At 44.3% G+C, this 12,101-nt stretch overlaps 1 protein-coding gene across 13 annotated transcripts in view; it reads right to left on the reverse strand.

Annotated features, from left to right (window-relative positions):
• PPIP5K1 (diphosphoinositol pentakisphosphate kinase 1) overlaps positions 1-12,101 on the reverse strand; it is a 48,915-nt gene that overhangs the window by 20,169 nt on the left and 16,645 nt on the right. For 10 of the 13 annotated variants that reach the window (XM_057721937.1, XM_057721936.1, XM_057721947.1 and 7 more), the window contains 7 exons: positions 11,979-12,093; positions 11,699-11,806; positions 10,998-11,114; positions 10,679-10,843; positions 5,211-5,301; positions 2,195-2,320; positions 1,424-1,486 (listed from right to left, as the gene is read on the reverse strand). In XM_057721937.1, coding sequence (XP_057577920.1) covers positions 1,424-1,486; positions 2,195-2,320; positions 5,211-5,301; positions 10,679-10,843; positions 10,998-11,114; positions 11,699-11,806; positions 11,979-12,093 — 785 coding nt within the window. The remainder of the gene's footprint in view (positions 1-1,423; positions 1,487-2,194; positions 2,321-5,210; positions 5,302-10,678; positions 10,844-10,997; positions 11,115-11,698; positions 11,807-11,978; positions 12,094-12,101) is intronic. The other 3 variants (XM_057721942.1, XM_057721941.1, XM_057721944.1) reach the window with 2 other exon arrangements.

Below are 12,101 nucleotides of genomic sequence, written 5' to 3' on the forward strand. Positions count from 1 at the left end.
GAATGAGGTTCTCCTCTGGAGATGACTGTGGCATGAAGGCCAGAAGAGCTTGAAGCTAACTGTGCAGGCACAGTCATGCCACTCTGAATGGAAAGCTCCGGTCACAGGCACAAATGGGAGCGGGGGTAGGAGTAGGAGTATAAACTGAGCGAGTATAGGCTGCTCAACCTAGGGAGATTTCAGCAGTGCCTAGTGGAGACGTACGGCCTGACTGGGCTAAAATCTAGCAGCTGCCACTGGCTAAGGAGCAAGTGATCAGCACCTGGAGTTTTTTCCAGCCAGGAAGTCAGGCTAATTTTACCTCCCTCAGAGAGTCTTAGCTCTTGAACAGAAGAAAGTCATTATCTAACAAAACTGAATTTACCTTGAAGACAATATACGATGCAGAGAGAAACTAAGGACATAAAGGATAAAACAAGGAGTAAGTCCTGCACTCCTCTTCCATACCCTATAAAATCACCACAGCCCTTTGGTTTTGGGTTTACACAGATCTCCACACTCTCTCACCCAAGTGTGGGCAGACCCTGTTCTTCAGTATTCTTGAAATATTATTTATTCCTAAGCTGCCCCAGAATCCCCAGTAGACATCTCAACGCCTTACTTCCCCTTCTCTGAGACCACAGTGCCATAGGTAGGCTGGGGCTGCATGGAAACCACATGTAAACACTCCAGGCACAATTCTTTTTCCTTGACCTACCAACTCCTACTCCTTTCTTTCTCTCTTTTATCCCAAATCAGTCTGGGCTCCTGTTTTCTAGGCCCAGGCCCTAGGTTAGTAGTGACGTAAAGCAGATGTCAGGAGCACAAGAGCCACACGAAATACATACAATGGTAGGAGGTAGGAATATGGAGATGGAAAATGACATACTCAAGACTAATGCCTTTAGTAGTAGGCTTGGAAACTGGGAACCGCAGCATTGCTCCAAAAGGGAAGCAAACTAGTCATCCACTCCAACAAAAGAGTGAAAAAACAAGAAGATCGAAATTATATAAGCTGAGGAATTAGGGGAAAAACATAGAGAGAAGAAATGGGGATGACATAGTAAATACTACTCTCTTCCTAAGAAAGAGAACCATTTTCATATTTGTACAAAGCCTGGCAGTCATGTGACGGGAAAGGAAGAGGTTTAATTCATGTTTTGGTGATGATGCTGAAGAAAAGTGACACAATGGTGATGATGGTGACCATGGAAATAAGACCTTGAGTTGCCACAGGGATTGGGCAGCCAGGCTACAGCCAAGGCTAAGGTCTATCACAACAAGGGATATATCCCAAGAAGGACAATTAGTGAGTGGTTCATTCAGAGACAGCAGGGTGTCAACACAGTGGAGGGAGAGGGAAAGTCAGTGTCAGAACTCAGAGGTTAAGTGTCTGGTGGTGACATGGTGAGGAGGAATGACGTTGAGTCAGAAGCAAACGTACCGTTAGTCGGATGCTTTGCAAACGACACAGAAAATCGTTTTACGGCCGGGACAAACAAGAGCTCTGGGGAGAAAAGACATCACGGGGATTATACCCACCGCTGTCCCCACCCTCTGCTCTGGAATTTGCACACAATACACTCTGTTCTTTACACTTAGTATATGACCTGCTCCCACCCCCACCCCTTAGATGCCTGACTGCCACATTTCAATCTTTTCCTTCAGATAATCTCCTCTCAGGAATCCATGTGTCATCTCTACCACAATACGGCCCCCAAAACGACCCTAATCTCACCACCATATCCTCTTTCTGATCGTTTGGAAATAAAATCTTTGCAGAAACTTTCATCCCTTCCCCCAATCTCTTTCCACATCATTTTTCCTGCCTCGGCTGAACAACTTCCCCATCCCTGATTTCCTAGATTTTAATCAAGGCTCCACTGCATTCTTCCTGACCATGGATCATCTTCCTTGGTCCTTACCCCTACAGGCCAGAATCCAGGAAAGAATACAAAGGTGGAGTAAATTGATGTAGCAGGGCTGTATGTGGGAGATTATGAAGGGATAAGCATAAATAACTAGTATTTGTATGACAAGAGGGAATGCAAATGGAGGGGTGGATGGGGTCTTGGTTCCTTCTCCCCTCTATAACTAATGCATAAAACTTGTCATAAGGCCAATGTCAGCGCCATCTTAAGCATGAATTGTTCTTGAGCTGTGTCCCTCCTGGAGGACAAATGAAAAGAGTTGCCCCCAAAACCCACCCACATACCATCTCGGTGCTTCAGACTGGCAGGTGGTAGCTTTTTGCCTTGGCTGCGGGCGTAGTCCTGAAGATTCGGGGCGCTGGAGGAGCCACCCAGCACTGTGGTGCTGAACAGCCCCGTGCACTGTGAGCCTGCAAGGCCGGGAGTGCATTAGTAGGCACGCAAAGCTGCAATTACCACACAGAAATACACACAACTTCACATGACAACATCAGGACACACACACGAAACCATTCAGAGCCACCACCAAGTGGTCACGTCACATAACCACAAACAGCTTTCACTACTTTCCACAGCCACGCTGGGCAAGCAAAGTAAGGATGCTCCTGAAAGTCTACTTGGCAGATACAAGAGACCACTACAAATACTGTGTTAGTCATATTAGGGGACTCAAAGCTACTGAAACGGATAAACTATGCTCTCTAGGTGGCTCTCAGGAATGCTCAAAGAATAGGTAGATTCCTCTAGATCTCCCTAGATTTAATTCAGTGCTCCTTATGCTGGATATAGGGTTTGAAGAACCCAGAAATCGAGTCCCTTATGTGATTTAAAAGGAAAGAACTTTGATCGAAACTACAGACTAAATTTTGAGTACTCAATTCAAATTCTAAGTTCTCATAAGTTCCAGTTTCTCCTAAGTTTTTCATCCCACATTCCCTCCCTTCTATTTTCCTTTAGGCCTTTTTACCTTTCCCAAGAAAGTATGAAACTCACTGAATTTTTAAAGCTGGAATGGGTTCAAAGATCATCCAGTTCAACCTTCTTATTTTAGAGATGAAGAAACTGACATTCAAAAGGGATCTCATTGGTTCAAGGTCATATAGTTTGTTAGGTGCTAAGCTGGACTAGAATCCAGGCCTCCTGACTCAGGATCAACTGTGTTCAGTTAGAAGAGAAATAATTATTTTTTCATCAAGAAGAAACAGAGTATTGTTTCTGAAGTGAAAATGGACACAAATTGAAAGGCATGTGAAGGGTCAGGTGATTATATGCAGAACATGCCCACTAACCACTTAGCACCTTACTCAGGAGGACCTGGTGAGCAGAAAACAGCAAAAAAGACATGTTTTCTTCTGCTCTTGAAAGTTTATTCTCTTGTAAGTTCTATGCTCAAAGCCAGATGTCCACACACATAAGTCCAAAGAAAGCAGAGAACTCTTGCCAGTAAGTGGAGTAAATAAAACTTGAAAAATCCCTGAAGCAAATAAATCAAGCTAGTCACTGTCCTAAGTACCTGATCAAAAGTAGGGTTGGGACTCCACAGTCCCCTCTCCTACTATAGTCCACAAGGAGAAAATGACAGGAGGAAACAAGATTAACATCCCAGTTTATGGGATTTTTTCCCCTACTTCCAAATCCATTTTAGCCAAGACCCTGGGTTTGGCTTGGGAACTTAATAGTCATAGGAGAAATGGATAGAGTAGAGAGGTCGTTTCCTTTGAGCCCAAAAAGAAGGGACATGGTTTCAGGGGTCCCAGCATTTCAGGGTCACAACATAAATCAAGAAGTTCAGATGACTGATGATTTCTACCCTGCAATTGAGGACTACTCCTCTATGCACCAATTTCTCCTACCTTTTATGTTCAAACAAGCTCTAGAATAAAGTTCCAGAGAAAAATAATGGTTCCTAATTATGTCTGCTTTTTTCAGAGAAGCTGAAACTAGCTGGCTGTATCCCAGACCACCCCCAAGCTTTGTTCTACATTTATTTCCTCCACGAAATAATTTTCTGGTGTAGTCCTGCCAATTCTACCCTGCCCAGTCTTGGAGCATCTCAGGGGGTAGTCTTTACCTTACCACCACCATCTGTCAACCGGACTCATACCTCTGCCTTGTTCTTGACAGCCCTCCCCCTTAACTGGGCCAGACACACCTACCCTCTTGCCCAGCCTACCTGAAACATATTCTCGACTGGGACTTCTGGGAAAAGAAGTCCATAACACAGATCTAGACATCTGTCATTTATTTTTCATGCACCAAACAATCTACCTCATTTTAGGGATCTAGAAGGCAATCTACCCTCATAAAATTAGCCTGGAAAGTTACCAAAAACCTTTCTTTCCCTTGATGGTCCAAATGCTGACCGTTTTGGGGCCAAGAAATTGGGTGCCAAGGAGAAAGGTAACACAAAAATGAAAGGAGCTAAATGGGGAGAATAATAGGACAAGATAGAAAGAGCCAAGGGACCAAGTCTAGACCCCACACCATTCTCTTACTGCCAGTTCTGGTTACTGGCTCACAGGCACTGTATTCAAAGATAGTCCCTCCCAAGGACCACTCCCCACTCCCAAAGAATACAATACCCTCTGAGGCTTGGTCCTTCCTGCAGTCTGTGTTCTTAGGAAAGGTTGAATGATGTTCTCCACCCCTCTCCAGGAATCAAAAAAATCAAGAGACATTCCCTCAAAGTCCTGAGAGAAGCCTCTGCCACTACACCAGTCTCAGATTTGTCCCTCAATTTTCAGGAAGGAAGGAAAAAAAATTACAGGATTAGGAGAGGATGAAGGGGAGGGCATGGAGGTAGGAGGGGCCAGAGCAGGGATGTAATAAACACAGGTCTCAAAGGAAGACATGGCACAAGTTTTCCAAATGAGGAATATGACCCAATAAGGGGGAAGCGGGGTGGGGTGGGGGTGGGGGTCTCACAATTACCTCTATTTAGAGCTTTGTCTCTAATAACTCTGAAGAGTCAGAGTCTCCATGGACCCTTAATGTCTGAGCTACACTGAAGGGACAGATAAGGAATAAGAGGGGAAGCCAGAAAAATGCCCTTCAGCCAGAGAAATGGGGGTTGGTGTAGAAAACCAAAAGACAAACACCTTCCTGGAATGGAAACAATCATCTGGGATTGAAGTTCACACCTAAATATGGCTTCTCCCAATCCATCCTCCCCAGCCCCACCAACAATTCCACTGACTACACAACCCCAACTCCCATGACTCAGGTTTCCCACAATAAAACTCTAAAGAACAGACAGACATCCCTTCCCAACAACAGACGAGAGACACTGGGAAACCATACCTAGGCCGCTCTGCTTCATCTCTGCCGGTGGCCGTGAAGATGAGAAGAGTCGGTAGCCACCAGGCCTTGAGGATGAAGTCTCAGAAAGCACCTGGAGAAAAAGGACTCTATGTTAATTACCTTTTTGCGACCTCAACTGAGAGGTGGCAAAACCCAGGTCCTGAATTCCCACCCCTACAAAACCAAGCAATGTCAGGAAGTTTAGGAATCAAAGGATTTTTATGAGGAAGAAGAATGCAAAGTCTAAGAGTATACTTTACAGAAGAAACTGTCCAGGGAATCCTTCTATACTAGAAAGCACTTCTACTTCCAAGATGCCTGTCCCTACACCCCTCCAATCCCAAATCTGAGAAATCATTCTTCAACCATTCTCAGTTCTCAGCAGAGCAGGGTTCCTTAATCTTTTATATCCCTCCACAGAAGTCAGAAAGCCAATCAATCACAATAGCTCACCACAATAAGAAGTAAAATCTGGCCATGCTCTCTTCTTTCCATGGGACAGCTGTAGCTACAGCAAGCATACTCAGTTTCTTATGTGAACCAGAAGCCCACCCCTCCACTCCTGGAGACATGAAACAGATTTCTAAAAAGCCCACAAGGGCTCAATCACACAACCCCCAATGTGCGCACACACACACACACCCCCTTCAACAGTGTTCTGAGTCCCTAAGTCCCTTAAGGCAAAGACAGAGGCAATAAAGGAAGATGAGGTATGGAGGAACACCTGTGTGCAGGATGCCAGGTGAGTGGTGGACACAGCCCGGGGCTGTAGGCTGATGGCTGGGGAAGGCCGGGGGAGGTCCCCTGACCTCCGACAGCGCCGTCCCCACAAGGGGATGAGGTCCAGGTTCCCCATGCACTGCATGTTCATGACCTGCAATCAGACCGGGTAGAAAGCCGGTCACGGCTCCTTACACTCCCCCAGGCTCCCAAAAGCCATAGTTCCCACTGGGTAGAGGCAGTTATAGGTCTGGAGAGGATGACTGCCTACAGCACAGCTGCTATGAAGGTCGCAGATTGTGTATTCTAAACGAGTCCAAAAATATAAGATGACAAGAGGAGAAGAAGGGATGGAAAGAAGGGTTGTAGTTGATAAGAATAAGACTACCAATGCCTATACTTACAGAACAGGAGAGGAAATATTAATATTAAAAGGCTGTGTGTGCCAACATCATTCTCAACAGTGAAAAACTGAAAGCATTCCCTCAAGAACAGGAACAAGACAAGGGTGCCCACTCTCACCACTATTATTCAACATAGTTTTGGAAGTTTTAGCCACAGCAATCAGAGAAGAAAAAGAGATAAAAGGAATCCAAATTGGAAAAGAAGAAGTAAAACTGTCACTGTTTGCAGATGATATGATACTACACATAGAAAATCCTAAATCTGCCACCAGAAAACTACTAAAGCTAATTGATGACTTTAGTAAAGTAGCAGGATAAAAAATTAATGCACAGAAATCTCTTGCATTCCTACATACTAACAACAAAAAATCAGAAAAAGAAATTAAGGAAACACTCTCATTTACCATTGCAACAAAAAGAATAAAATACCTAGGAATAAACCTACCTAAGGAGGCAAAAGACTTGTATGCAGAAAACTATAAGACACTGATGAAAGAAATCAAAGATGATACAAACAGATGGAGAGATATACCATGTTCTTGGATTGGAAGAATCAACATTGTGAAAATGACTCTACTACCCAAAGCAACCTAAAGATTCAATGCAATCCCTATCAAATTACCAATGGCATTTTTCACAGAACTAGAGCAAGAAATTTTACAATTTGTATGGAAACACAAAAGACCCTGAATAGCCAAAGCAACCTGGAGAAGAAAAAACAGAGCTGGAGGAATCAGGCTCCCTGACTTCAGACTATACTACAAAACTACAGTAATCAAGAAAGTATGATACTGGCACAAAAACAAAAATATAGATCAATGGAACAGGATAGAGAGCCCAGAGATAAACCCATGCACATATGGGCATCTTATCTTTGACAAAGGAGGCAAGAATATACACTGGAGAAAATACAGCCTCTTCAATAAGTGGTGCTGGGAAAATTGGACAGCTACATGTAAAAGAATGACATTAGAACACTCCCGGGGCTTCCTAGGTGGCGCAGTGGTTAAGAATCTGCCTGCCAATGCAGAGGTCACGGGTTCGATCCCAGCTCCAGGAAGATCCCACATGCCACGGAGCAACTAAGCCCGTGTGCCAAAAAAAAAAAAAAAAAAGAACACTCCCTAATACCATACACAAAAATAAACTCAAAATGGATTAAAGGTCTAAATGTAAGAATGGACTAAAGGTCTAAATGTAAGGCCAGACACTATAAAACTATTAGAGGAAAACATACGCAGGACACTCTATGACATAAATCACAGCAAGATCTTTTATGACCCACCTCCTGGAATAATGGAAATAAAAACAAAAATAAGCAAATGGGACCCAATGAAACTTAAAAGCTTTTGCACAGCAAAAGAAACCATAAACAAGACAAAAAGACAACCCTCAGTATGGGAGAAAATATTTGCCAACCAAGCAACTGACAAAGGATCAATCTCCAAAATATACAAGCAGCTCATGCAGCTCAATATCAAAAAACCAAACAACCCAATCCAAAAATGGGCAGAAGACCTAAACAGACATTTCTCCAAAGAAGACATACGGATGGCCAATAAACACATGAAAAATACTCAACATCACTAATCACGAGAGAAATGCAAATCAAAGCCACAATGAGGTATTGCCTCACACCGGTCAGAATGGCCATCATCAAAAAATCTACAAACAATAAATGCTGGAGAGGGTGTGGAGAAAAGGGAACCCTCCTACACTGTTGGTGGGACTGTAAGTTGATACAGCTACTATGGAGAAAAGTATGGAGGTTCCTTAAAAAACTGAAAGTAGAACTACCATATGACCCAGCAATCCCACTACTGGGCATACACCCTGAGAAAACCATAATTCAAAAAGAAACGTACAACAATGTTCATTGCAGCACTATTTACAATAGCCAGGACACAGAAGTAACCTAAATGTCCATCAACAGATAAATGGATAAAGAAGATGTGGCACATATATACAATGGAATATTAGCCATAAAAAGGAATGATATTGAGCTATTTGTATTGAGATGGACGGACCTAGAGTCTGTCATACAGAGTGAAGTAAGCCAGAAAGAGAAAAACAAATACCGTATACTAACGCATATATATGGAATCTAAAAAAATGGTACTGATGAACCCAGTGGCAGGGCAAGAATAAAGATGCAGATGTACAGAACGGACTTGAGGACACCAGTGGAGGGGGGAAGGGGAAGCGGGGACGAAATGAGAGAGTAGCATTGACATATATACACTACCCAAAATAGAAAACCAGTGGGAGGATGCTGCATAACACAGGGAGATCAACTCAATGACTGGTGATGACCTAGAGGGGTGGGATAGGGAGGGTGGGAGGGAGGCTCAAGAGGGAGGGCATATGGGGATATATGTATAAATACAGCTGATTCACTTTGTTGTACAGCAGAAACTGGCACAACAGTATAAAGCAATTATACTCCAATAAAGATCTGAAGGGAAAAACAAAAAGGACTGTGTGAGGGACTTCCCTGGCAGTGGTTAAGAATCCGCCTGCCAGTGCAAGAGACATGGATTTGATCCCTGGTTGGGGAAGATTCCACATGCCTCGGAGCAACTAAGCCTGTGTGCCACAACTACTGAGCCTGTGCCCTTGAGCTCACATGCCACAACTACTGAGCCCACGTGCTGCAACTACTGAAGCCCGCACAGCTAGAGCCCGTGTTCCTCAACAAGAGAAGCCACCACAAGAAGCCAGTGCACCACAACCAAGAGTAGCCCCCACTCACTGCAACTAGAGAGGAAGCCCGCATGCAGCAAAAAAGACCCAACAGAGCGAAAAAAAAAAAAAAAAAAGACTGTGTGACCAAGGAGCAGAGAGATTTTCTTGCAAAGCTGAGGGGCATATCTTGCACAACCAACAACCTGGGTAGCCATGGTATAAGCAGCACTAGTAACTAAGAGGTAGAAATCTGATTACAACAGGAAGCTTCCTGTGGGCCTGAAAGAAGTCAATTTCATCAAGTCTGAGAGATGATAGGGTGAGAGCTCTGTTAAAAAAGGGGGTCCGGCACAACAGTACCAGAGAGACTGGCAGACAACGTGCATGGGGAAGACATCAGAAGTGAAGGAACAGTTTATTCATGGAAAATTATATGTCATTCTGTCCATTTGATCTATTGACATGAGTCTGCAGTGTACTAATGTACTATGGATATTAAGTTAACTAACACCTCAAAGAAAAAATGATGCATATCCCACCTAAAGAAACTGAGTATCCATGACCTCAAACCCATCTTACAATAGCCAGGAAAAAAAGGATGAGTCTAGAACAGAGACTGAAGTTTGTCTTCTCAGCATTCTCCAAAATTTGAACCATAAACCTTTGGTTGAACTTACGTAAGCTAGTTATAGTTTCTTCTGAGATATTTCAAAATGTAAAGACCAATTCCTCTAAGACAGAGAGCTGGCACCAAGCCAAGTGAATAAATTCTTCTGTCAAGCAGGACCCTAAATAGACAGTCACAGTCCTTGAGACAGGGATAAATCATAGGGTCAAAAACAGTGTCATTGGGCCAAACAGGGAAAAGATCTCTCCAGGAAAAAAGACCAACACTTTGTTTTTCGCTCCAGGACACAATGTGAGATTTACAATAACAGTCCTTTCCTCTAGGCTAGAAAACTAGAACCAGGACTAGCAAAACACAGGTCCAGGCTGATAAAACTCATCAGAACAAAGGGGAGACAGACATACCTAGAAACCTGATTCCCTTTCTAGGATGAGTATAGATAACCTTAAAAGGGTTAAATTAAAGTGCTATTTTTAGTAAAGTGATATTTACTACCACCTGAGCTATAATATTTACCCAAGACAACAAAGAGATGGAGGGGGCCTGGCCTTCAGTATCAACAGTATTATTATCATTGTTATTGTTTACTGAGCCTCTTTGTGATGAGTATTACTTGTATTTTACAGATGAAAAAAATTTAGGCTTGGAGATGATACCTGTCCAAGGTCACACAGCATCTGATTATCAGACTGGGATTTTAGCCCAGAGTTCATGCTGTTTCTACTATATTTCCTTTTAAAGAACCGCCTTTTCAAATTCATCCAGAGCCCTCCTCCTCAATCTCATCTCTTGAAGTCCTTATTTCTCAGGCACCCCTCACCGGCATCTCTTTAACCTCAGAAGTAGCAACCAGCTTAGAGGAGCTTTATTGGGAGACCAGCTGTGAAAGAGAGATTAAGTAAAACATATCCATCAGGGGCAGCAGGATTCTGCGTAAGGTCCCAAGAATTCTGCCGAGGGGATTCAGAGGTTCACGGATATTGTCCTATGAGCACTTCCACCACTTCCTTCTCCCAAGCCCCTGCCATTACCTCCATGGAGCCGGCTTTGCGATTACGAACGAGGGGTGATCTCTTTGGGAGGCCAGGGCCCTCAGAGGGCTGGGGTGATGTCTGCAATGCGCGGTCTGGCTCATCTGACACCTTCCCTGGGCACAGGTCCTCAATGCTGCCTTGGTCTGTTTTCATCTCCTCATTCTACCCAAGAGCAGGCACAGACAGGAGAGGTGTTAATGGCCTCCAGCCTCCTAATTCAGTCTCCCGACCTTTTTAACCCCCTTGTACTGTTTCCGAGTTTCCCACCACTTGGTTCCTAAACCCTCCAGTCCCAAATCCCAGCACTCTGACCCACCTCAGAAGAGGCTGGACGGAATCCACAGCCAGTTGGGGCACTGCCTTCTTCCTCGACACCTTTCACTCCAGGGCTGAAGTGCAGCTCCACATGGAACCGCTCCTCTGATAAGGGATCCTACGGGGGCATCACCAGATGAAAGGACAGTTGGAGAAGCTGGATGTGGTGGTGGAAGACAAGGCAGGGACAACAGAGAGGAACTCAAGAGGACATATCCTCCCAGGACTGAGGTTTCATTGTCTTACCTGCCTCTACAGTAATAGCTCCTTTTAACTACAGTCTCTGTTACAGGAGCCTCATGCCCTCACCTGCGCGGGACTTTCCAATTTTCAGTTCTACAACCCTTCCCCCAATGCATTTCCCACAGGAATTCAGCTTTGCTACAGTGCATACAGCAGCACATTTAAAGTTTTCTTTGTGGAGCTAGATGAAGAAAGTATATGTGTAACAATGTTTGAGAGAAAAAGACTCGTAACACTGTTCAAATTCCATATCCTCCCTAATGTCAGAGCTATGTTCTCTGGTATCTCTCTGGCTCAGCACCAACCCTAAACATGTTTTCTGTTCCAGGAGGAACCTCCTGGATGCTCTCTGTCATGCTGCATCTAGATATCACACCTAACTGGATTCTACAAATTTTAAGGATAAGACAGTTCTTCCCTAAAAGGGGGTGGAGGAGAAAGAAGGGGCCCTCTCCTCACCTGTGTGTTGTCTTCATAAAGCATGATGACAATCTGGGTCATGTAGTTGAGCTCTGAGATGGCACTAAGATAAGCCAAAGCTCGCTGCCATTGTGCATCGTTGGTCTCCTACCAAACGCAAGAAGAGGTAAGCCAGTGACCTGGGTTGGGGGAGTCAGGGAATGGGCAGGGAGACAAGGAGAACGGAGGAAAGCTTGCAGTAAAAAAAAGCATGAGGAGGAGAGTAAACGAACACGGGGAAAAGATGTTCACAAGCTGAGAGAAGAAGAAGGATCCTTACATCAAGAAGTCCCCCATAACGGAAGACACTGAGGAGGGAGTGGACGTGGCTTTCGCTGGTGAAGTAGAGACGTGTTCGAACGTGGCGGCCTGGGGAGAGCACTCCTCGGGAGTACCTGAGACA

This window comes from Hippopotamus amphibius, chromosome 2, assembly GCF_030028045.1.
Source record: "Hippopotamus amphibius kiboko isolate mHipAmp2 chromosome 2, mHipAmp2.hap2, whole genome shotgun sequence".
NCBI lineage: Eukaryota > Metazoa > Chordata > Mammalia > Artiodactyla > Hippopotamidae > Hippopotamus > Hippopotamus amphibius.